We start from the raw sequence: 26,854 nt of genomic DNA, 5'->3' as shown, positions 1-26,854 counted from the left end.
ACTGCGGTGTTTAAATTGCTTATTTCAAAGTTATTCAACAATTTTCGTTAAAAAATCGCGAAAAAATACAATATTTTTACGGTTTTTCATGTAAAAGTCATGTAAATTTACATTGTTTTAAGTGACTAATTTAATTAGCTATTGCTCCTATGTATTACGAACATTTCGTCCATACATCTTTTTAGTGTAGGAATTCGTTTTCATTGACTAATTATCAAAAGTATGTCACGTTGATACTAAAAATCGCATAGAGTTGCCAGCACAAAATTATACAAAGTTACCCATGATTAAAATGTTATTACATTTCTTTGTCGCATCTGCATCAGTTTCAATTTGGTGTAGATGGTTGAGCATGAGACTGCCGATTGGAAGATTCAAGGTTCGAGCCCTGGAATAGGATTTTTTTGCGTCTCGATCCAGCTATTAGTCAATGAGACTACACTCTGCATCTCATTGCAATTTGGCATCATAGCCTTGTTTCGAAACCGTAGAGTGCATAGTAAGAATGAAGTTTCCCTTTATCGTGTAGTTGTGTAGCTTGTGGCTAGATAGATGCAAGTAATCTCCACTGTTGTATGATAAATTTTGCATCCAGAAGCAGTTCTATCATCGTATTGAATTGTTTTAGCTAAATTAATCGGTATCAAACAGATGTCCAATATATCGTCCAGCTGATCTCGTCGACACGATTTCTTGTCAACAAGTAAACTAAATATCTAGCTAGTCCTGGAATGGGCTTAATTGGCAGGTCCCGATCATCATTATTTGGGAGATTGCGTGTAAATCATGGCGGCCATGGCTCATGGCAGATTCATCATCCTAACTGCTACAAAGAAAGAAAAAAAAGTTTATTATGTATTTGAGCTTGAACCTGGGACCTTCTGATACGCAGGCTCGAGCCTTATCATCTGCGCCATTTCTGGTACTTGAATCGAAAGACATTAGAATACGATGGCATGACGTCTTAATCATGGGTAACTTTGTTTTAATTCGTACTGGCAACTCTACGCGATTTTTAGTATCAACGTGACATACTTTTGATAATTAGTCATTGAAAACGAATTCCAACATAAAAACGATGTATGGACGAAATGTTCGTTACACAAAGGAGAAATAGCTAATTAATTTAGTCACGTAAAATAATGTAAAATTACATGACTTTTATATGTAAAATCGTAAAAATGTCGTGTTTTTTCGTGATTTTTCAACTAAAATTATTGAATAGCTTCGAAATAAGCAATTTAAACACCGTAATATCTTTGGCAAAGTTGTAGTGTATTGTACTAACTATATCCTAACGGTATTTTCGGCACCCTTTCGGAGCAATTTTCTGGATTTATGAGTAAATTTCTGTGAAAACGGTTAAAAAACACAAAATCGATTTGATACACCTTTAAATCTTTATCAATTTGGCTGAATTTTGGACTGAAGACTTGTTTTTGCATGTGGGTTGATAATTTGATGTGTCACGGAGAATCGGAGAAAAAAAGTTTCAAAGTGAACAGCTCTAATACGCAGCCAGTACCGAATCACCCTGGAAAGCAATCGTGTTACTTTTCCTGTCAATATTGATGCTTGCAGCATATTATAGATATGACACATGCATCAAAACGGCCAGGTCTACTGCGTTGTATTTACGCGCAAAGATGATTCTTCGAAATACTTGGAGTACAGAATATTTTCTTTCGGCAAAGTACTTCTCGAATTTACAGGGGAGGAAGGATGCGTGGATATATTGTACCAAACGATCCAGATAACATGTTGATGAACGTGTTTTAAATATATGAAAATGTGGATAAAAGAGCTGTGAATAAATGTGTAATATTGGAAAGATCTCCCCAAGTGTTGGGTTGTTTTTATAGATCTAATGTCGAGCCTCCTATTCTGTATGATCGGTGTTATTCGCATGGGGTCTTCGCAGATTTTTTTCTGCTTTGCCTTATTGTTTCTACAAGGGTGAAGTTACCCATTTCGCACACTTTCTTCCTAATGTCTTGTTTATTTAATTTATATTTTTAAATTTATATTTAATAAACCACCCACTGACGACCACCATTTTTAAAAACAGCAATCAAACCAAAACTCCTTTGCCTTTTTCGAAATATTCACGACAAAACGAAAGGCGAGGCGAGGCGAGCTCTTTCAAAGCGGGGGATCTCAGCCCGGAAAGTGAAGAAAGAAAACCTTGTGGTTACTTATTACCGTCAAATGGTATCTTTCCGGGTTAGAAAATACGCACATCTTCTCACCGGAATCTGCGACGGATGACGATAATTTTGGATCTTGTCGGGACGAACTTCGCCAGTTATTTATTTGGACATTTTTCTTAATGTTCGAAACCAAACTTTACTTGCTGTGTAGCAACCCCGGCTCAAACATGTACGTGTTAAAACAGCAAAACTCACTGAATCACTATACATTTCTTCAAATATTAGTTTCAAAACGATCGGCCGAATCAAAAACTGAAGGTGTGATTATGAACAATCGTAACTATTTTTATAAGAAAATCAATACATTTTCGTTATGCATGATCCTAAAATTGGCGAAGAAGGGAAAACTTTATTCATAACATACTAAAGCAAAGCTTGTCAATTTAAACCTGCGTTTGTATTGTCACTTTATCACAATTGTATGTCAGACAATTTGTTGTGTTATTCGTGTAACGACCTATGATATTGTTTGGTTAAAAATTTCAAAGCAAGTAAAAATAAAAATTTAAAATATTTGATGCAAACTAAAATTAATTCCTACCTATACAAAACAAGAAAATCATTCTCTAGAAACGATATACCTGGCAACAAATCCATACTCATGTTCTTTCGTCTCCTCTTTACGCTACTCAGAGAGCTGAACGCGAGAGAGCGCACGAGCCTACGGATAGAGACCGTACTTTGCGTGTCTCTATATTCTAAGCCCTGCTACGAACCTTACGTAAACTTTTCGCTTTCGAGCCCTACTTAGCAGCGACCGGTGCGGTTCGCTTCTTTGTTCGGGGCTCTACTTAACGTTAAAACGCTTGATTGAGCCCATGAGTGGGCTTGGTCTAATGCGACGGAAAACCGTCGTAAGCTTCTGGTTGTTTCGGCATTCTTGCGCCAAAAATCGATTCAAATAATTGGGGAAATCTAGGTTAAAGAACGTTATTAACCCGATTTTTTCATTGGCGAACTAAACGCTGGAGCGGTGGTGTTCGTTGAAAATTGAAAATGAAATAGAATCACGTTTCTCACCGATAGTGTCTTGTTTGTAGAAATAGATCGAAGTAGCCGCTGCACGTGCTTCTGGCATTGCTACTGAAGATGGACGTCATCGCTACTCAGTAGACTGTATTCCATAAATATGAATGCAAAGGCAAACATGCAATCTGCACCACCAATGTCATAATGGTACCAACTGTTCAAGAAATTCCGCAAGCGACCAATAGGACAGTGCAAATCTAGTGCATTTCCCGCTCTTTTGCAACTCGTTTATTTTCTGCTCCCAATGGGTACTTCTTGTTCCAAGCTCATAAATACATCGCCATGTCTAATCTCAAACATTATCGACGGAGTCGGCAAATTACATGAATTGAACGTCGAAGTAGAGGAAACAGCATTGGAAAGAGAAATTTTTCAATTAAACAACCTGCCATCGCCGGACAGTGGACGATCGGTTCAATCAGACCAACTTATGTAAGCGCTGCGCTTGGCGTACTTTGACGGGATTGATAGAGCGAGACCAACTTGCCAAATGACTGCACCAAGTAGGCGTTGACGTTAATGATCCAAAAAGCTCTCGGGTTACAAATCAATAGCTTAGAATTTACCGTATGTGATAATACTTAGTCGCGGTTCTGTAGTTGTTACATTATACTCTAAATTGGTGAATATTCTGAAACATAAAACAATGGTAGAACACAATACAATTTCCAGTGCAACCGAGTTCGCTGGGTCAACTAGGCCAACGGTCCTCATAAAAAAAACACAATCATAATCTGGATTAGATTAGCATCGTAATCGATTCGTGTGGGAGTTGCCGGCCACAAATCAGAACACGTGACTCCAAGCCATTCTCCCCTTTCTTATATAATCCCTTCTCCATTTCTCAAACCAATTCTAACTTTCTTCGTTATTCTCTCTCGTTTCTTCTCCAGGAACCCCAATTTCCATCGAACCCAGTATTTTGTGATAAACCGTGCTTAGATGGTGTGTACATATAATTTATTAACCTGCGGTCATTCCAGCAAACCACCAAAGTGCAATACATAACCTCGGAACAACCTTGCTGCGCGCAGCTGTCGAAGAAACAAAAGTGAAAACACCAGAACGGATCAAAGGAAGCTACACGTGTGCGTGGTGCGAACGAAACCTACTAGAGTGCTTGCCGTTCATGAAATGTCTATCGGCGGTTGTTGTTGTTGTTGTTTTCGTTCGTGAACTGTGTTGAAGAGAAAAGGCCAACGCCGAAGATAACTAGTGGAAATTGTCAGTGCAATTTGAAATTAGGGCGAAGTGTAACAGCGGGAGAAGCTCGACATACGGATAGTGGAGTCAAAGGTGATCAGGTGGTAAAGAAACAGTAAAGCACACACACAATGGAGTTCCGATTCAACTGTCATCCGTTGTTCCGGCAGCGCATCGTGCGGATTAATAACTCACTCCTGCCGACCGGATTCGTGGCACAGCACCGGAGAGAAGCACTGTAAGTTTATATGATTTTCTTTAAATGCTGAATTCAAATGGATACTTTTCTATGAAACTGCCTTACAATCTCGCTGAACTGAAAAAATGGTAGAATATGCAGCCCTAGAAAGTTGTCAAGAAATGCATCCTCGGGAATATTCCGGCCTCCTGTCAAGAATAAGCAAGACATCGCAAGGTACTGTTGTCATTACTATGAAGCAGGAGTTTTAGGACCTTTTACATCGCGGCACACTTTTTGAGTAGAAATATCTGCTTGGTGAGCAATCGTGTATAAATTTCAAAAGATGCAATTTTGTGTATGTCAAAAATTAGAATGTACTTCCCGATGCTAGTCTATAATGTATACATACATTCTTCGTTCAAATTATTTCCTGGCAATAATATCTATGATAACGACACTAATATTACATGACTGGTAATTTTATTTCTTACTGTTGTAGCTTTTTACGAGTAGCATGGTAATATATTCTGCATTGTTTATTGAAGGTTAAATAATGAGAAATAATACAAATTTTTGTCAACTTAATAGCAATTTTTGAGAGATTTCGGCAAAGTTCTGCAAAATTGAATCAATAGTAGATTCTAGCTAGATTTCAATAGCATGATTTTCAATAGTTTTTTTTTGCAATCCCATCACGCTAAAATCATTCAGCACTAAAATGTGTAAGCACTACTCATAAGTGCATAATTTCCAGACCACACAAAAATGTGTAACAGTTACACATTCTCAAAAACAGCTCGTACACTCGTCTAGATGCGAAATGTCAATATATTTTTTTGTTTTCCCAGGTCACTAGAAAACCTAGCTAGATTACTGTACAAAACTTTTTACGAATTTAACGATTTTGTGGACACAGGAGCTGATTTTGTAAATGTGCAAGGGTTACACATTTTTGGTGTAGTCTGGAAATTATGCACTTTAGTGCTGAGCGGCGTTAGCGTGATGATTGCATTTTTTAAAAAGATCCTTTGTTAATTACTTGCAAGGTTCATGACGTATTTATTATCAGATTTTTGTTTTGTCTCAAAAGAAAACTTATGCGTCTCTGATAAATTTTGATCCGCTGAACCCGAGTCCGGGCTCAGATTTGCTCCAGCACGTCACAATTTTGAGCTATACCTAACAATATAGGGTAAAATATACGATTTTTGTTTTTTTTTTTTTTTGACTGCAAGCCATTAAGCATGGACATATACAGTGTCTCAAGGATTGCTCTTAGAATTCTTCCAGGGTTTCCTCCAAGGATTCCTTCAGAGATTTCTCCAGTTATTATTTCACGTATTCTTCCAGAAATTACACCAAGCATTCCTCCAGGAATTTATCAGGAACTCCTTCACGGATTCATTTAAAGATTTTTTCATAGTTTCGTCCAGGAATTCCTCCGATGATTCCTCCAGTGATTCATCCAGATATTCCTCCTGCAATTCCTCCAGAAATTCTTCTGGGAATTCCTCTAGGAGTTTCTCTAGGAATTCCTTCAGAAATTTCTCCAAGGATTCCTCCAAAATTTCATTCAGGGATTCCTCCAGGAATAGTTCTTCGGAAGAATCCCAAGAATTCCTCTAGGGATTTCATCAGGCATTTCTGCTGAGGTTTCTCCAGAAATTGCTCCAGAGATTTTTCCAAGAGTTCCCCAGGAATTCCTCCAGAACTGCTTCAGAATTTCTGCAGATATTTCTTTAATGGTTCCCCCGGAATTTCTTGAGAGGTTTCTTCAGAAATTTCTCCAGGGATTCCTCCCAGAATCCCTCTAGGGAATCCTCCAAGAATTCATTTGAGAATTCCTTCAAGATTTCTCCCACGGTTGCTCCAGTAATTTCTGCAGTAAGTCCTCCAGGATTTTCTCCTGGAATTTATCGAGGGTTTCCTCCTGGAATACCTCCACGGATTTATCCGGGGATTTCTCTAGAAATTTATCCAGAGAATACTCCACGCATTTGTACAGGAATTTCTTCATGGATGAAATCAGGAAATCTTCCAATTATTCCTTCAGATATTTCTCCAAGAATATCCTCTAGCGGTTTCTCCAGGGGTTCCGCTAGAAAATTCTCTAGAGATTCCGCCAGCAATTTGTACAGAAGTTCCTCCAGAGAATCCTCTAGAAATTCCTCAAGGAAATGGTCCAAAAATTCCACCAACGATTCCTCCAGAAATTTGTCTAGGAATTCCTCCCGAGATTCTTCAAGTAATTTCATCAGAAATTTCTCCAAAGACTCCTCCCATATTTGCCCTAAGGATTCCTCCAGGAATTCATCCAGAGATTCCTTCAGGTATTCTTCCAGGGATTCCTACAGAGTTTACGCAGTCATACCTCTAGGGATTTCTTAAGAAATTCCTTCAGGGATTGCTCTAGGAGTTCTTTCAGGGATTGCTCCAGGAGTATCTGCAGTGATTTCTTCAGAATTTCCTCTCTGGATCATTTCAAAAAATATTCAGGGGCTCGATAAGAAATTTCAGAAATAAGTTCATCATCTTTTCCAGGGATTCATCCAAGATTTTTTCCAGAATTGCCTGGAATTTTTTTTTTGAATTACTTGAAGGATTTCTAGATGAATTCTTCCAGCGATTTGTATTGCAATAGGGTAAATGTATCAATAGTGGTGCTATTAGTAGCTCCTTGTACTGAAATAATTGATAAAATTGATAATACCACAAAATAAAGAGTCTGAAAACGTTAATCGATAGTTTTTCATTTAAATTACCTAGGAAAAATGTAAAAACCATCGTTTATTTCAGTTTTCTGTAATAAATCACTTGCACCAACTATTGGTACATGGTTCCTATTATGGAGGTAAAATTTAACATTGGTTCCTATAGTGGCGCATCCCATTGAATTCTTATGGGACCCACCACTATAGGAACACTACCACCACTGTAGGTGCAAAGAGGCAAAAAAGTTAAGGAAAATAATAGTTTAAAATAGGTTTTTCGACTAATCCTGAACACAAAATTGAATTAATGTCATTTACTAAGTGTAAGGCATCTATTAAAAATATAATTTGCTTTTTGGTCTAAATAGTGCTAAACTGCCACTACCACCACTATTGGTACTAACACCACTAAGGGAGCGTTTACCCTACTTTACGATAATTTTAGAGGGATGCAGGAGTCAGGAAATTCCCTATGAAATTATCCAGGAATAATCTCCGAGAATGTTTTTTACGTATTTCTGTGGTTCTGGTGCTAAACCGCATAGAAAGGGTAGAATATGGCGCAGTTTTTTTTCTGGATATCATAGGTCATCCAAATTATTCTAGAGTTTAGATCCTAAAGTCTACGGGTGTGACGGTAACTTTTTTCAATATACAAAGCTACGATTCTATCATGTTCAGTAATTCATGTGGAAGTTCAAAAGACAGTATCAGAATGGTCGGGATATCCTAGGACATCTAAACTGTTCTTCAGCTACGATATGTAATAATAGATTCCAGTAAGTCTTCTGAATGTTCAGTGGACGTCATCAGATCGGCTGGGGTCAAGGGCGTAGCCAGCTTTTCGGTCAGAGGGGGGCAAGCACCCTTAGTAAAAATGTACCTACTAGCTTTTATAACTAAACGCAACACGATGAAATTGAATATAATAACATTATATTCTAAAAGCTTTATTTAACCATTATCCCTGTTGTATTTTGTACAATACGTTAACAAAAACTCGCCTGATCTACACAAATCAACGTGGTGCTGGTAGCGACGGCCAATTTCTGAAAGATTAAAGATTTTTATTTACTCGTGCAATATTTTGCTCTGATTTTTTTTTTGTCAATGTCTACAAAACATTCACCAGAAATTATAGCTGAACTCTTTTGGAAATTACGAACTCTTTTGAGGATAAACCTAGAATTTTCTGGTTCCTGTATGCTTCTATTTATCTTCCAATACTATTTGCTGGAGAAATTTCTCCAGAATTTTTTGAATTTTTGAATTCCAGAAGGAACTCCTGTAAAAATGTCAATAAATTAACCTGTACGAATTCCTGGATAAATTATGGGAGGGATACCTAGTGAAATTTCTGAAGAGATCTCATGAGGAAATCCTAGATAAATTTCAGGAGGATTCCCAGGAGGAAATTCTGGAGAAATTCCTGGAGGAATTCTGGACGGAATCCCTGGTAAAATTTCATAAGAAATGTCTTTCATAATTCATATATGAAATCTTAGAGAAATTTGTGAAGGAATCCTTGGAGGAATGCCTGTAGAAACTTCTGAGCAAACTCCCGGCGTAATTCCTGGAAGAATTCCTGGAGAATTTCCTTTAGCAATTTTTTGGGTGAATTCTTGGAATCCCTAGGAGAATTCTGGGTGAAATTCCTGATGAACTCTCCCGAGGAACTCTGAGAGGAATTGCTGGAGAAATTTGTGAAAAGATCCCTCGAGAAATTCCAGGAGGATTTCCTGAAAGAACCCTTGGAGGAATTTTTGGAGGATTCCCTGGTGGAATCTCTGGAAATATCCCTCGAAAAATTCGTGGAGAAATCCCTAAAGTAATTACTGGAGGAATCTCTGCAGGAATATCTGGAGGAATCCCTGAAAATTTCCTCAAAGTATTCCTGGAGAATTTCCTGAAAGAATCTCTGAAGAAATCCCAAGAGGATTTCCAGGAGAAATTCCTGGAAGAATTGCTGGCACAATTCCTGAAGGATGCCAGGAATATTCCGGAAGAAATTCCTGGGGTATTTCCTGAAGGTATTCCGTAAGAAATTTTCTGGGGAAGTTCCTAGATAACATCCCGGAGGAATAAATGGAGGAGTACCTAGTGGTATTCCTGTGGAAATTTCTGGAGGAATCTCTAGAGGAATTCTTGAAAGAATTACTGAATGAATATCTAGAGGAATCTCCAGAAGAATTCTGAGAGATTTCTGTTTCTATTTCTGTTATTTTTCTATTTTTGAAAGAACCCCTTGAGAGATTCCTGAAGGAATCTTTAGTGGAATTGCAAGTAGAGTTCCTGCAGAAATTCTCAAAGGAATTCCTGAAGGAATCCCAGGGGGTGTCCTTGAAGAAATTTGTGAAGAAATCCCTGGAGGAATATCTGGAGGAATCCCTGGTGGAATACCTGGAAAAATCCCTGAAAAATTCCTGCAGGAATTCCTGGATAATATTCTTGAAGAATTTCTGAAGAAATCTCTAGAGGATTTCCTGGAAGAATCTTTGAAGAAACTTCTGGAGGATTTCCTGAAGGAATCTTCAAAGAATTTCCTGAAGAGATTTTTCATGGAGAAATCTCTGGAGGAATCCCTTCAGGAGGGAAATCCCCTGGAGGAATATCTGGAGGAATCAGGAAGCAATTTCTGATAAAATCTCGGGAGAAATTCCTGGAGAAATACCTAGAGGAATTGCTGACATAATTTCTGAAAGATGTCCAGGTGCAATTCCTGGCGTAGTTCCTGATGAAATTACTGGGGTTATTCCTGGAGAAATTCCTGGATAAAATCCTGGAGGAATACCTGGAGGAATTACTAGAGGTATTTCTTTGGGAATTTCTGGAGGAATCTCTAAGAGAAATTCTCGGAAGAATTTCTAGAGAAATTCTGGGAGAATTCTATTTCTATTCTATTATTTATCTGTTTCTGAAATCCTGGAGGAATTTCTAGCGGAATTTCTGGAGGAATTCTTGAATAAATTCTTGAAAGAATGCCTGGAGGAATCTCTGGGGAATCCTAGAAGCAGTTTGTGAAGAAGTCCCTGGGGGAATCCCCTAAAAATTGTTGATGGTATTCCTCCAGGAATTTCCTGGAAGAATTAATGAAGAAATCCCTAGAGGATTTCCAGGCAGAACCCTCTGGAGGATTTCCTGGAGGAATCCCTGAAATACTCCTGAGAGTATTTCTGGAAGAATTTCTGAGAAAATCTCCACAAGAATTTCTGGAGAAATTGTTGACATAATTTCTGAAGGATGTCCAGGAGCAATTCCTGGATCAATTCCTAGAGAAATTTCTGGAGGAATTCCTGATGAAATTCTTGGGGTAATTCCTGAAGAATTTCCTGGAATAGTTCTTGTACATATTCCTGGATAAAATCTTGGAGGAATCGGTGGAGGTTCTCCTTTGGGAATTGCTGGCGGAATCCGTGAGGGAATCTCTGGAGGAATTCCTTCAACAACTTCTGTATGGATTCCTGGGGGTATCTATGGAGAAGCTCTGGGAGAAATTTTTGAAAAAATCTCCTGAGAAATTCACGGAGGGATTTCAAGAGACACCTCTGAAGGAATTCCTGAAGAAATCTCTGGAAAAATCCCTGAAAAAGTTCCTGGACGAGTTTTAGCGGAATTCCTAGAGAAATGTCTGTAGCGATTCCTGGAGGGAAAACTGGAAGATTTCTTGGTGGAATTTCTGGAAAAATTCCAGAAGGTATTCCTAGAAAAAACCCTGGAAGAATTTCTGAAGCAATCCCTAATTTATGATGGTGTTCCTTGATTAATTCCTAGTGTAATTCCTGGAGGAATCCCTGAAAAATTCTTGAAGGTATTCCTGGAGAATATTCTTGAAGAATTTCTGAAGAATCCCTAGTGGATTTCCTGGAAGAATCCTTGGAGAACCTTCTGCAGGATTTCCTGGAGGAATCTTCAAAGAATTTCCTGAAGAGATTCCATGGAGAAATCTCTGGAGGAATCCTTTAAGCAATTCCTGATGGAATCTCATGAGAAATTCCCGGAGAAATACTTAGAGGAATTGTTGACATAATTTCTGTAAGATGTCCAGGAGCAATTCCTAGAGAAATTCCTGGGGGAATTCATGTAGAAATTCCTGGGGTAATTCCTAGATAAGTTCCTGGAGAAATTCCTGGATAAAATCCTGGAGAAATTCCTAGAGGTATTCCTTTGGGAATTTCAGGAGGAATCTCTAGAAGATTTTTTGGAAGAATTACTGGATGAATTTCTAGAGGAATTCTGGGAAATTTCTATTTTTATTCTATTATTTTTCTATTTCTGAAAAAATCCCTTGAGAAAACTCCGGAGGAATTTCTAGCGGAATTTCTGGAGGAATTCTTGGATAAATCCTCGAAGGAATTCCTGAAGAAATCCTTGGAGGAATCCTAGAAGCAGTTTCCAAAGAAATTCCTGGGGGAATCCCTGAAAAATACTGATGGTATTCCTCCAGGAATTTCCTGGAAGAATTTATGAAGAAATCCCGAGAGGATTTCCAAAAATAATGTTCAGAGGAACTTCTGGGGGATATCCTGGAGGAATCTTCAGAGGATTTCCTGGAGGAATCCCTGAAAAATTCCTGAGGGTATTCTCGGAGAGTTTACTGGAAGAATGTCTGAAAAAAATTCCAGAAGAATTTCTGTTGACATAACTTCTGAAGGATGTCCAGGAGCAATTCCTGGATCAATTCCTAGAGAAATTACTGGAAGTATTCCTGAAGAAATTCTTGGGGTAATTCCTGGAGAATTTCCTGGAATAGTCTTGGAAAAATTCCTAAATAAAATCCTGGAGGAATTGCTGGAGGTTATCCTTTGGGAATTGCTGGCGGAATCCTTGAAGGGATTCTAGGAGGAATCTCTGTAATAATTCCTTCAACAATTTGTGGATGAATTTTTGGTGGAATCTCTAGAGGAGCTCTGGAAGAAATTTCTGAAAAAATCGCCTGAGAAATTCCCGGAGGAATTTCTGAACAAATCCCTGGAAAAATCACTAGAAAAGTTCCTGGAGGAGATTTTTGTGCAAATCCCGGAGGAATGCCTGTATCAATTCCTGGAGGGAATACTGGAAGATTTCTTGGCGGAATTTCTGGATAAAATCCAGAAGGTATTCCTAGAAAAAATCCTGGAAGAATTTCTGAAGGAATCCCTGAAGGATTTCCTGGAGTAATTCCTAGAGGAATTCCTGCAGAAATTTTTGGATGAATCTCTTAGGGAGTTCGTATGGGAACACCAGAAATAATTCCTCAAGAAATCGCAGATGGAGTTCTTGAACAAATTCGGGAGGAATCCATAGAAGAGTTTCTGAAGAAACTCCAGAAGGAAACCCGGAAGAAATTTCAAGAAGAATTACTAAGGGAATCCCTAAGCAGTTCCTGGAGGAAGTACTGAATCAATTCCTAGAAAAGATCCTTAAAAAAAGAGGAATTGCTGGAGGAACCCTAAAAAGAGTTCGTGGGAGAATCTTTGGAGGATGTTCAAAATAAGTTGTTTCAGAAAGAATCACAGAAGGAAGTCCCGAGTTAAGTCCTGCAGAAACTCTTGGAGGAATCCCTGGGAGATATCCTAGAAGAATACTCGTAGAGTTCAACGGAGGAATCTCTAGAAATACTCCTGGAGGAATCTCTATAAAAATTCCTGGAGGAATTTCTGGAGAAATATCTATACGCATTTCAATTCCCAGAGGATCACTGGAATAATTCTTAGAGGAATCTCTGAAGAAATTCATGGAGAATTTGCAGTAAAAATTTCTGAAGAAATTGCAGATGGAATCTTTGGAGAAATCCTGAAGGAATACTAATAAGAGTTCGTGGAAGAACGCCTTGGGGAATCCCTGGGAATTCCTAAATAGTTCCTGGAGGAAGTATTGGATTATTTTTTGGAGATCTTCTGAAGGAATTCTAAAAAGTGTTCCTGGGGGAACCCTTGGAGGATTTTTTTTTTTAATAATTCCTGGAGTTGTTTCTGAAATAAACACAGAAGATATTCCCGGTCGAATACTTGGAGGAATGCTTGCAGGAAAATCTGAAGGAATCCCGGAAGCAATCCCATGATGAATTCCTTAGGAAATCCCAGGAAAGCTTTCTTAACAAATTTCTGGAAGAATTTCTGAAGGAAAAAAAAATGAAGGCATCCATGTCTGCAATATTTTTTGGACGAATTATTGTTGGAATTTTTGGATGGAGAATGTTTTGTACAATGATTTAAGGAACTCCTGGAAACTTCTGGAGGAATTATCGAAAAAAAGCAGTGGAACAATCACTGAAGGAACTTCTAAAGATATCCCAGGAGAAATTCCGGAGGAATGCCTGGTGAAACCCATACAGGAATTCTTGGAAAACTCTCTGGAGCAATCCATGCTAGAATCACTGAAGGAAGCTATGGAAAATTCCTGAAGGAATTCATCGATGTATCCTTGCAGAAGTATTTGTAAAAAACTGAAGGAATCGTGGGTGGAATTCTTAAAGCATTTCTTGGAATAAATCCTAAAAAAACTATCTGAACCCTGCAATATGTCCATGGAAAAATTCACGAAAGAGAAACTCCTGGATATGTTCCTTGAGGAATTTCTGAAAGAATCCTTGGAAAAGTTCCTGAATAACTGCCTAAAGGAATTTCTGGAGATGCCCTTGAAAGAATTTGTAAAGAAATCCCAGGTATTATTATCTTAGCTTGACGTTTGTTTGAATTGAATACAAGTGAAAATTCATGTAGCAATAGCATATAACTGCACTCTATAGCAGCATATAGTTCTACAAAGTCCTTGTTTTTCCCTACCGGAAACTTGCCATGCTGTTTATGTGTACCATGAATAAACATCACAAAATTTAACCATTCATCCAAGCTTGTTATTTGGTTAAATTCTATGATAAGATTGAAGTAGATCTCTTGGAGAAATACTTGGCGGAATTTCCTGTGATTCTCAAGAAAAAAAAGGTTGGATGATTGTGGATAAAAACCTCAATTATTAGAATAGTCTAGAGAATAGTTTTTTTTAAATATTTTTTCTGGAACACTTGAATTATTGACAATCTTTGAGTCGGCTTGAATTTAAAAAAAATCTGTCTGGCTACGGCATCTACAGCAATTGAATTTTCTGTTTTGGCTATATAGAGTTATGTTGTATAACCTACTATACTTACTGGAGCTCACAGAATACATTAGGGGTACTCACTAAACAGATTAAATTGCTGCGTAACTCATTATCTATCTAGAAAATATGTGGTTGCACCGATCTGATGACTGTAGTTTTCGGAAAATCCGGATTTTTGGGAGCATGTCTTTATACCATATTGAATCCCACATTGTTGAGCCTAGGATACCGTATAGTGGCCATTGCCAGCCATGGCCCCATGGGAAGCCTGATCCGAAATCGCAGATACAAAGTCAACACGTTTTATAGTCCCAGGCTGGTCAGATACTATATGCTGAAGCAATTTTAGGATGATTGATACCGATATTGCCACTTACCTACCGAAAATTCGGAGCATTATTTTGTATAAAAACATAAGCCAGGAAATCCGAATTTCCCGGCACCCACGGTGATTGAATTGGATGTTTTTACAGTCTGCTCAGGATTTTGCCTAGAAACCGTAAAGAATATTTTTCGATAATTTCGAAGATAAACATCAACAATTAGCATAAAGCATTAATTTCATTACTGCCTTCCGACAGATAGGCCTATTTCATCTGCACCTGCATACTTTTCAGTGTCAGTGCTCGACGTTGTTAAAGAACTTCAAATTGCGTCCCTTAAAACTAATACATTAGTGCAACACGAAACAATAGACCTGAATACCTTTGGCCTATATTTTCTTTTAACATTTTGACCACCTAAAAACTATGAGCATCAAACTCTTTCTTCTAACACTCCTCATACTTGCGTGAACAGTTAATTGTTATATCATATTCTTGTTTATCGACCGTATTCTATTATTAACTTGATGATTTTGTGGCTATATCGGTCACTTTCTACTCATAGTATAAGGGAGTAGAGATCAAAGTGTATAATGAAATGATAGATATGATAGAATTCGCTAGGTAGCGAACAAGTGTGAAAATTTATAGAAGGTGAAATTAGGCAAGTAGGCCATGTATTGAACAAATACATCGAATGCGTGAAACTTCTGCCGTACGACCTGTGCTTTTAAACAGATCGGATTGGTTGGTAGTTCATACCACCTTACCAATTTCACATTCTTAGAATTTTCACACTTGTTCGCTACCTAGCGAATTCTATCATATCTATCATTTCATTATCCACTTTGATCTCTACTCCCTTATACTATGAGTAGAAAGAGACCGATATAGCCACAAAATCATCAAGTTAATTGTTATTTGAGCTACTTAATAATATCTAAAACCTCACTCAAGCTCATATTCGGTTGTTTCCAAGGCTATTCAGATGTTCATCGAAATCCTGCTTCCACCTGGCAACAAACTCACGACTGTTTCTACAATATCCATTTTCTGCAATAGCCATTGCATAAACGATTTGAACGTTAAGTTCAGTGTTGTGAAAGTTTTTTTTTTTAATTAATACTTTATTTAAGGCTCATGCGCCAGTAGGCATAACGGAGCCGAGTTCACTTTTGTTTAAATATTTACATATTTTTACTTATATTACTATGTTAATTTCGGGGAACCGTAAAACTCGCGGTTTGGTCGAGGTTAAGGAGAACAAATCTTTTTTTGGGAGCGGATGGGATATGAGGGTTTATTCGTTGATCTTCAGCAGCGCATTGTTGTGTGTTCTTGCTACTGATCAACGGAGAGTGGACATAATGACAACCTGTAACGATACAAACAAATGGTTTTCGATAGGGGAGACAAGGTGGACTTTGCAACAGAGAGGAGAGGGTATCAAACAAAGATATTTATTTGCTTAAGGAATTTGTAAATAAGCATCATGTAGTCGAAGTCTAACCTACCCAGCACATCTCTAATTTCTTCCTTCTCTGGTTTCCCTCGGGCCCGAAGGGATGCACAAAGATCTGTTCTTGGAATTTCGTATTCGGAGCAGTACCAGACAACATGATTAATGTCTTGGTAACCAGCACCACAATCGCATCGATTGCTGTCTGCGAGGCCAATTCTGTAAAAGTGAGATCCTAGGGAGTAGTGATTGGACATCAGCCGACACATTACTTTAATAAAATCTCGACTCATGTCCAACCCCTTATACCACGGTTTCTTCGATACCTGCGGCAGAATAGAATGTAACCACCTACCTAATTCTCCTTCATACCATTTCTGTTGCCAACTGTTCAGGGCTTGCTGGCGAACAATTGAAAAAAAATCATTGAAGGTGATATGCCGTTCGTAAATATCACCTTCCATAGCGCCCACCTTGGCAAGTGAGTCCGCTTTCTCATTGCCCGGGATCGAGCAATGCGAAGGGACCCAAACCAAGGTGATTGTGTAATTTGATAGAGCACTCAGAATTGATCGTATTTCCCACATGAAATACGTTGAATGCTTTATCGGCCTCATTGAGCGGTTAGCCTCTATTGAGCTGAGGCTGTCCGTAAAGATGAAGTAGTGGTCAGAGGGAAGAGAGGTAATTCGCTCTAACGCGTAGTGTATAGCCGCCAATTCTGCGACATATACTGAGCAAGGACTTTGAAGTTTGTGGGCGGCACTATGAATCTCGTTAAATACACCGAATCCAGTGGAATCATTTGTTTTTGACCCGTCAGTGAAAAATCTTCTGTCGTTTCCGATATGACCGAACTTGTTTGCAAAAATGTTTGGTATATACTCCGAACGGAGTGGATCTGGGATGCCATGGATTTCTTCCAACATGGTTAGATCAAAAACTACAGTGGAATTGGAGAAGATAGGGAAGCAAACATTATTTGGAATGTTCGAAGAAGGATTAACTTCCAGAGTCATGTACGAGTAGTACAATGCCATGAATTTCGTTTGGGGATTTCGTTCGATTAGCTTTTCAAAATTTTCAATTACCAATGGATTTAACACCTCACACCGGATGAGGAACCTGTGCGACAATTCCACGAAACGATCTGATAAAGGCATCACTCCTGCTAATACCTCCAAACTCATTGTATGAGTCGAGTTCATACAACCTAACGCGATCCGTAGGCAGCGGTATTGAATACGCTGAAGGATGTGAGTTTTCGCGGCGGATTGGAAACAAAAACTGCCGTATTCGATGACTGACAAAATCGTTGTTCGATATAGCCTTATCAGATCTTCCGGGTGGGCTCTCCACCATGTTCCGGTGAGTGTGCGCATGAAGTTGATTCGTTGTTGACACTTCTGATACAAATAATTAATATGCTTTCCCCAGGTGCATTTAGAGTCGAACCAGACCCCTAGATACATATGTGAAAGTGCTTGAGTAAGTTGCTTACCCAAAAAGTGAAGCTCTAGATCTGCTGGATCACGCTTTCTAGAAAAGACAACTAACTCAGTTTTCTCCGGAGAGAATTCGATACCCAGCTTTACAGCCCAAGCAGACAAATTGTCCAGAGTATCTTGCAATGGTCCTTGCAGATCTTCCGCCCCTGGCCCTGTGACAGAAACCACGGCATCGTCTGCAAGCTGTCGTAGCGAGCAATTTTCCACGAGACAATCATCAATGTCTCTGACGTAAAAGTTATAAAGAAGGGGGCTTATGCATGAGCCCTGGGGGAGACCCATGTAACTAATTCGTGAAGTTGCTGAGGTTCCATGAGAGAAAAACATGTGCTTCTCAGACAACAAATTGTACAAGTAGTTGTTTAAAATCGGAGAAAGCCCACACTCGTGGAGTTTGTCTGAAAGGACATCTATGCAAACCGCATCAAAAGCTCCTTTAATATCCAAAAATACTGAGCCCATTTGCTCTTTCTGTGCATAGGCCAGTTGAATTTCTGTAGAAAGCAGCGCTAGACAGTCGCTCGTTCCCTTGCCTCTGCGGAAACCAAATTGAGTATCTGAAAGAAGGCCGTTTGATTCAACCCATTTGTCAAGCCGATGGAGAATCATTTCCTCTAACAGCTTCCGTAAACACGACAACATCGCAATAGGACGGTACGAGTTGTGATCCGACGCGGGTTTTCCAGGTTTTTGGATGGCGATAATTCTCACTTGTCTCCAATCATCCGGAACAATGTTACTTTCCAGAAATTGATTGAATAAGTTCAACAAGCGCCTCTTTGTGACGTCTGGGAGGTTTTTCAGCAAGTTGAACTTAATCCTATCCATTCCTGGGGCAGAATTGTTACATGAAAGGAGCGCAAATGAAAATTCTACCATCGAAAAGGGAGAATGCATTTCGTTTTCGTCGCGAGTGATTCGTTGTGTTGGGACAGAGTCCGGACAGACCTTCTTCGCAAAGTCGAAGATCCATCGAGGAGAACTTTCTCTATCCTCATTTACCGATGCCGCGTTCCGCATTCTTTTTCCGACCGACCAGAGTGTTTTCATCGAGATTTCTCGCGATAGACCGGTGACGAAACTCCGCCAATATCCGCGTTTTTTCGCGCTAACGAGGTTCTTAAACTTTCGTTCCAGACCTGTGTATCGCTCGAAATTTTCCCGCGTGCCACGTTTCCGATACTCCTTGAACGCGACGGATTTCTCGCTATAGACCGCGGAGCACTCATCATCCCACCACAGCGTAGGCAGGCGTCGACGTGTTGCACTACCTGGTACTGGACGACGTTGTGCTTGAAGAGAACTGTTGATAATTAACCCGGCTAGAAACTGATACTCTTCCAACGGAGGAAGTGTATCAACTGATTGCTCGCCAATTGAGATCAACTCAGCGTATTTTTCCCAGTCTATGTGCTTGGTAAGGTCGTACGCGAGGTTGATTTGGCGAGCAGGACATGATCCATTGGAGATTGAAATTTTGATCGGCAGGTGATCACTACCATGGGGATCCTGGATCACTTTCCACGTGCAATCCAATGATAGTGAGCTCGAACAGATTGAGAGGTCTAACATACTTGGTGGGTCTGGAGGTTGTATTCGTGTTGCTTCCCCAGTATTTAAAATTGTCAAGTTGAAGTTGTCGCAGAGGTCATATATCAAGGCTGCGCGATGGTCGTCCTTCGGAGACCCCCAGGCTGTACCGTGCGAATTAAAATCTCCTAGGATCAACCATGGCGCTGGCATAGCACAGCATATGCCCGCAAGATCTCTGTGAGATAGTCTAGTACTAGGCGGAATGTAAACGCTGGCTATGCTAAAACTCTTACCCCGTATAGTGACATGACATGCGACAACTTCAGTGCCGTTCATCGGGGGGAAATCGATCCTATAAAACGAGTGGAGCTTGTTGATCCCCAGAAGTACCCCTCCATACCCGTCCCCACGATCCCGGCGGATAATGTTAAAATCGTGGAAAGAGATATCTTTGTCAGAAGTTAGAAATGTTTCACCGAGAGCAAATATGTCACATCCAGTATTGTGAACTAAAAATTTGAATGCATCGATATTTCTTATAATGCTTCTACAATTCCACTGTAGGACTTCGATCATATCTCCGACCTCGCTGGACGAATTATCCATCAAAAGATATGATCGAATCAAGAATCGGCCATTTTGAAGCTAGTTGCTTCAGAAGAGGTTTCACCAAAGAAATTGCTATGTGGATCAAATTTCTTACGCCGGGTGAGATATTCAACGTTTCGAAGATGATATCCACTAACCCAGAAAGAGTAATTTTACCAGATAAATTGACTGGATCTCGTCGATGTTCCTGTTGATAAGTTCCTTCACTTTCTGGGCGAAAAAATGGAGCAGCAGGGGTTTTAGAAACTCCAGGAAGTGACGGAAAATCTCCAGCTGAAAATCTGAAACCTGGAGGTGGACCTTTTTTGGCATTTCCGCCACTTCTTGATTTTTCCAGAGGTGGGAGGGGCAACTGTTGTTCTGAAACACCCTGAGGAGCTTGCAGGCGTTGCGAGAACCGTTTTGCGATAGCTCGCTTCCTCTTTGTTCCTGTGTTTAAAACAGTGTACTCTTCCCCATCCTCAGAGCCAGAGCCCTGATCATTATCTGGCAGGGATGAGAAGATATTATTGCTTGAGGCAGATTGGGCCGATGGAACAACGGTCGGTGTGATCTTTTTCAGGATATCTGCGTAGGATCGCTTCGACCGCTGCTGTAGAGATCGGACGGTATGTTTCTGCCGCTCTATGAACTTCGGGCATGCTGAAAGGTCATGTGGAGGTTGTCCGCAATGGGGGCATTTTGGGTCGTTTTGGCAACAACCCTGGACATGCTGCTCTCCACACCTGCTGCAACGTGGTTTGTTGCAGCAGTATTTTGCGGTATGACCTAACTGTTGACATTTTTCACAATGCATAACCGTCGGTTCATAGAGACGAACAGGTAATCGAAGAAGTCCCATCACGAGGTCGTCTGGGAGAGCGGACCCAGAAAAGGTCACTCGAAAAGAATTTGAGAGTGATTTTGAACCATCAGATGACATGCTATTCATTTGCTTGGCATCAAGGACGGCCACTGGAGGAACGGCACGGTTTTTAAACCCTCCAGTGCCAGCCATGATGTCTGCATATGTCAAATGCTCTTCGGTGACCACGCCAGTGCACTCAACCTCGATACTAGGAATGAAAACGTGGTACTCCCGTAAAAATAACTCGTGGGCAGCAATCCTGTTTGCTTCGTCGCGGTCACTGACGGTGACGCGCAACTTATACGGCTGGGTGAAGTTATCTCGGTAATGCTCCGAAACGACTTCATCAAATCCTTCTGGATTTGCAGTTTGTTTAATGATTTGCCTTTGGGCCGGAAAAAAACCAGAAAGGGTCCCTTAGATCCGAGAGGGTAAGCTTTCAAGCGAGGGGCCGTATTTGGAAGACTGCCTGAAAAATCATTTGCCTGAGGACGTTGGTGGTTCGAAACTTTCGAAGCAATTGAACTTAATGACGAAGCAACGTCGTTAGTCCCCGAAGTAGAAGGGAAATCATTAAGCAGATTAACTGAACTAGTATCCATAGATTCCTACGATTTGTTCAAGGCTTCGTATGACGGTGATTCGATTGAACGGGTTTCATCATCGGATATGTCGGACCTATTTGGCCCCCCGCCTTTATCTACAATATCCATTACGATGAACTAATATCACCGTAGTGGATTAACTTTACAAAATGCGAAACTAGTAAAACTATTTTCAAAGTAATTAAATTCAATTCAAATGATCAAAAGAGAAAAAAAAAACCAAAAGATGCGGATGGATGCCCTACTTTGAACTACTGTATGGCAAGCCGCAAATTAATTATAACGCAAGAGACGGTGGACTGCAAAACAAAAGACCAATCGAGCGAACCAAAAATACAATGCTACTTATCCGTATGCAGCTGGAGTATGCCTATAGGTAGGTAGGCATACGTTGTTTGTACTGACTGCCTAGGCTGCTGCTGTAGCTTCAGATGTCCATCGGCTTCGACCTCGTCGTCGTCGTCGTCGTCGATGATGTGTACGATGATGGCAATGTTGAAGATGATTTGCCTTCTAATCGTTGGTAAAGATGAATGATGCTACTGGAGCTCACTTCCCAAAGTCGGCCGGAATTCACCTTGCGGCACTGCACTTCGTGATAATGGGATAACGAAAGGATATAAAAAAACCCTCTGTGCGAGGGGAAAAAAACTCCACTATTAACGTAGGCTACCGCGTGAAGAGAAACGGAAAACGCATCCGACTCGTCCGATAAACCGACAGGGAATGAGTGTTGTGAAAGTGTCACTATAGATTGAACAGATTCTATACATTCAAGAAAATATTACGTAATCGAGAGTTAAATTGCAAAATGTATGCACTACTCAACACCGACGCTTGACTGTTCAGTATTCTCGCAAGTGTCCATTCTAGTCGACGCGTTTATCACTCAGCTCTTACAAATTCATTCACAACAGGCCTAATGACTCATATGGCTCGTATTGAAAGTGCTTTGCAGGAGGGTAATATCCAACTTGCAAATGATCTGCTAAAGGAAAACCGGAATTGTGCACAAATCTACTACCAAGTGATCCGCGACGGATTGGTGGCCACATTCCATCATTTGGAATCTTCCGGCGAGCACTGCTCAGAATGGGAGTCGTTTTGCCACTGTTCCAATGCGCTGCTCGAGCTGGATGTGAAAAATGTTCCCATTTCGATGGAGATGCAATTGCTGGTGATGCACAAACTCTCTTCGTACGGGCTGCGAAGGTTGTGTGGTTCCCCGATTGAAGCGGAGCAGAAAATAAGCTGGCGTGATTCTATCGATTGCGTAGTTCGCTGGGTCGCGGAGCTCCGTCATAGATCGAAGTGTTACGACTTTCTCGATATTGACGATCAAGTGATGTTTCGCGTGCGAATGATTCATAACCATTTGTTCTACGTCAAGAATCGACGGGAATTGCGAGGTTTACCGCTGGAAAAGATGGTGTTTTGTTTGGCGATTTTTGCGCGAGCGCATTGTGAAGACCCAGAATATGTCGTGTATAGGATGGTGATTAATAAGCGGAATTTGACGCAGTTTCTTATGGGGATAGTTGCCAGATTGAAAGGGGTAATCTATCCGGATAAATATGCGAGAAAACGAAAATCGAGCGTATTGAAAAAGTTGGGCAAAACATACCGCAAGCTGAAGCAGATACATTCGGTGAACAAAATAATGCGATACGTTCGAATTCACAAGGAATTTAGAAGCGATGAATCCAAGAGAAGTGAAGCTACTATAGCGTTGACAGCGTTCAAACGGTTCAATCAAATTTGCGGTGAAGCTATCAAAACCACATCGGAAACGCCGAATCTCACGATGAAATTGAGCAGTTTTCTGTCCAGGATGTTAACCGAAGCGATAACACTGAATTCCAAGTTCCGAAACTTCTCATGTCACGGATTTCCATTGTCGCAGCTGTATCAGAGAGATTCGGATGAAATGCTCTTTATAAATTTAAATAGCTACACCCAGTTGACAGCCGAAATATTCTACTCGTTCAGCGTTTCCATTTTAATCAACTGCTATCGATACCTCTTCGGTATTATGAGACGTTGTCAAGAGATCGAGGATCTTTGTTCATTAATAAGATATATTGGAAGTAGCCCAATTCGATCCACGTATGAGAGTGAAATAGAAAACGATGCAAATTTTAACAAAGTTTTCGAAGATGTACTTGACTCTTATTGCAATATTTTGACGGAAGTCGAAATGATGGCCTTTAGCAATGCACCAATTACTGCCATACATTTTCACCTGCATGATAACAAAACAGTTCTTGACATTTTGATAGCAGATCTGAAGGTACAACAAGAACAGGATGTATTCAATCGTCAGTACTGCATTCAACAACTTATGGAATCCTGTTACCATTCGCAATTACTACTGAACCGATAAATAAGAATTACAGTATGGATCAAACTTTCACTTACCGAATGCTCTCTTCTGACTCTTGTGGGTTGGACCTGTAACGGATATAAAACTTCTTTCTCCAAAACTAGACCACTTTCTTGACTCTTCTAACGATATCTTGGCAAGCATGCTTTTATTTCCAATTCCCCCCCCCCATTTACAATATAGTTTGTGCACACGCGTTCACGTTGGGGCCACCTGCTACCACGCCGCGTCTCGCCTCCGTTATCGCTGATACCGCTCTTCACCGAACCCAACTCATGCTGCCACGACTCTCCATCACACTTTTCACTTCCAATCTTCTAATCTTCCAGCTCACCACTCCGCTATTCGATTTAGCTTCCTCGGGCCCCCATGCACCTGGGCCACACCTCTTCCACGGGCGAATGTCACTTGATCCGGCTCACCTCTATCCGACCGGGAACACTGCTACTGCTCAAGAACGGGTCTGTAGACGCCCGCTACTTAATCCCACCATGCACTCAACGTTTTCTACCGTGGTCCTTCGGACTCGCTCTAGCACTCGAATTCCAAAACTACTGATCCACTAAACGGGACCGCCCTGTGGGTCCACGTGGCGCAACTTCCCACTCACTACGGTCATCCACGTTCCCATCACTTCGGACCTTAACTGGGCGTTCTTCGAGTTTCTTGGCCCGACCACCGATAATACTTCCCCGAAACTTGGGAACCGTCATGGAAACTGGTCTATATTGGCCGCAATATTTGCAATTTTCACTGCAGACACTCCAATCGTTCTTGGGCGCTATCTGTATAACTATTTCCAGCTTTCTCGAAAACTGCGTAGAGCACTCGACACACGGATTGTTGTACCTCTCGATCGTACGCATGGATACACGGGACTGACTCTTGGGTTCGGTATATGGGTTCGGTGCAGCGGTTCGTCCAACGAGACTCTGCTCTCCGCTCTCCGACCGTGATGGCAGCAACCTTAACCTAGGGTGTCTGTGTGCAGTGGACTATCGGCTTTTGCTGCTACCACAAGCGTGGTTATTAAAAGTGTCTGTTTCCTTTCGGAAACCACTCTCTTTCCCGCAATTTGATGGGACTTTGCCTCTTTTCGTTTTCTGGTTTCGTTGTATTAAACCGATAGTCCACCGTACACATTCCCTCAATATTAGTATAAATCCTGATCGCGTCAAACATCTACATAGATGGGCCATGCGACCGTGTTGCGGTATGATACCAGTAACATTTCCCCCTCACTCCAACTGAAAATTAACTGATCAATGGTTTGATTAGTTAATTTTCTACGGAAGGTTTGTTTACTACTATCATATCACACTACATATTGATATTACACATAACATTTAATTGATTGGCAATAGGGAATTTTATTTTTAACTAATATATACGTAAGTAAACATTCATAATTTGAGAGGTTAGGCTTCATTCTTAGTAAATTTTACGGTATAGATTATTGTTGAATCAAGACCTAATCTCGCGGTACTCCAAACCCACATAAACAAGTATTCTATTACATATACATATTTAGTTTATTATACAATTTCCCAATCGATTTCATAAATTACAAATACAATCCAAATGCCTGCAGACTCATTAACAACTTTTTAAGGCTGTTAATAATTCTAGTAGGGGTTAGTCACATATTGATAGTTAATTAAATACAACTACTTTTCGAATGGGTTATCCTACTTTCCCTTCCAGAGAGCTGTCCCAGTTGACCATCCAACGGTAGTGGATAATATTTTCAAACCAATTAAACCTTTCTCTGAATGAATTACTTCTACTGATGCATCGATGACTTAAAATTCGCACTCACACATTTTTTTGTCGCCAGGGCCCTTGGCTTCACACTCGCACACACTCTATTCCATACTCTCATACCAGATCAACTAGCTTACATTTTCCTGGGAAAATTGATAATTAGTCGTCTTTAGTTTCTTCATGGTCAACAAAGCTAACCGCAATCCTACGGATGGATTTCCAAAAGTTTGACCTTAAATACTTTTCTTGTTTAAAGTTTTCTTTTTGGAAAACATTGACAAAAATGTATTGTAATTCGATTTTAATTGGACAATTGGTTTGACGGCTACTCTCACGTTTCCGTGGACTTCAAGGACAAGCTATTCGAGTTCTATGGTTTCAGATGGCACGCGGGCCACCAACCGATGTTTTTGCCGTTCATATCTTCCAATTCGTATGACGAATTTCCGCGTTTCCCTACAACTTTGCATGGAACGAACAAAGAGCCATACTTGGCGTTATATCGTTCCCCTGCATTCGACACTTTGAAGTTTCTACGAAAAACCGCTTGACCGATTTGGAAATTTACTGGCGACTTCCTCACTCGAAGATTGTAATTATGTGACGCTTTCACGTGAGCTTTTCCTAGATTCTTCGTTACATAATCTATTGTTTCATTTGTAACGTGCTTAGTTCGTTGAACGTATTTGGATAAGCTTTTTTCTGCTCCTTGAGGCTCTCCTTTAAAGTCTTCTCCTGACAGGTTTATCTCGTGTCCATGCAGCACAAAAAACGGTGTACAACCGGTGCTTGAATGAATGGTGTTGTTCAAAACCAATTGAATTTCTGCTGTTCTTGTATCCCAAATCCGTTGGTCTTCGCGTGCATACGTTCGAATGCACGCATTTATTGTTCTGTGCACTCGTTCCACCGGGTTTGCTTGGCTATGGTGACGAGTGATTAAGAAATGCTTTACTTGGAAATCATCTAGAAGAGATTTGAAATGTTTTGAAATGAAGCTTGCTCCATTGTCTGTAATTGCAATTTGAGGAGTTGAATTTCTCCAGAACCATTCCTCTTTGAGTATTCTGCAAACCTCATTGACGTCGATTCGTTTCAAGGGGTATAACTGAACCCATTTACTGAAGACGTCCAAAATTACTAATAAGTATTGGTTCCTCCGTTTACTCATAGTGATTGGCCCCACAAAATCCAATGAAATAATTTGCCATGGCCTATTTGCTATTCTCGGTTCTCCCATTTTAGGTTTAGTGGGTACAGACGAACCCTTACATTCTTTGCAAGTGCTACATTTCTGAACATACTTTTTGACCTCCTGAGCCATCCTAGGCCAGTAATATCTAAGCTTGATTTTCGCCAGGGTTTTCTCAAAACCCATATGAAGGGCTTGATCATGCTCATGTACCATA

At 40.3% G+C, this 26,854-nt stretch overlaps 2 protein-coding genes across 5 annotated transcripts in view; one reads left to right on the top strand and one right to left on the bottom strand.

The window, feature by feature from the left end:
* The window catches only part of LOC109411476 (microtubule-associated protein RP/EB family member 2), a 67,769-nt gene extending 45,946 nt beyond the window's left edge, over positions 1-21,823 (bottom strand). Inside the window, exon 1 of the mRNA XM_019685004.3 lies at positions 21,704-21,823. The gene's annotated coding sequence lies outside the window, so the exon portion shown is untranslated. The remainder of the gene's footprint in view (positions 1-21,703) is intronic.
* Positions 1-26,854, top strand: part of LOC109411441 (alpha-tubulin N-acetyltransferase) — a 126,290-nt gene that overhangs the window by 44,354 nt on the left and 55,082 nt on the right. For 3 of the 4 annotated variants that reach the window (XM_062854579.1, XM_062854580.1, XM_062854581.1), the window contains exons 2-3: positions 4,133-4,680; positions 4,774-4,857. In XM_062854579.1, the coding sequence (XP_062710563.1) occupies positions 4,574-4,680; positions 4,774-4,857 (191 nt within the window). In that variant the 5' untranslated portion in view covers positions 4,133-4,573. The remainder of the gene's footprint in view (positions 1-4,132; positions 4,681-4,773; positions 4,858-26,854) is intronic. The other variant, XM_029870167.2, reaches the window with a different exon arrangement.

This window comes from Aedes albopictus, chromosome 2 (genome assembly GCF_035046485.1).
Source record: "Aedes albopictus strain Foshan chromosome 2, AalbF5, whole genome shotgun sequence".
Taxonomy (NCBI): domain Eukaryota; kingdom Metazoa; phylum Arthropoda; class Insecta; order Diptera; family Culicidae; genus Aedes; species Aedes albopictus.
The sequence above is the reverse complement of the archived record's forward strand: the minus strand, read 5'-3'. Positions and strand labels throughout refer to the sequence as shown.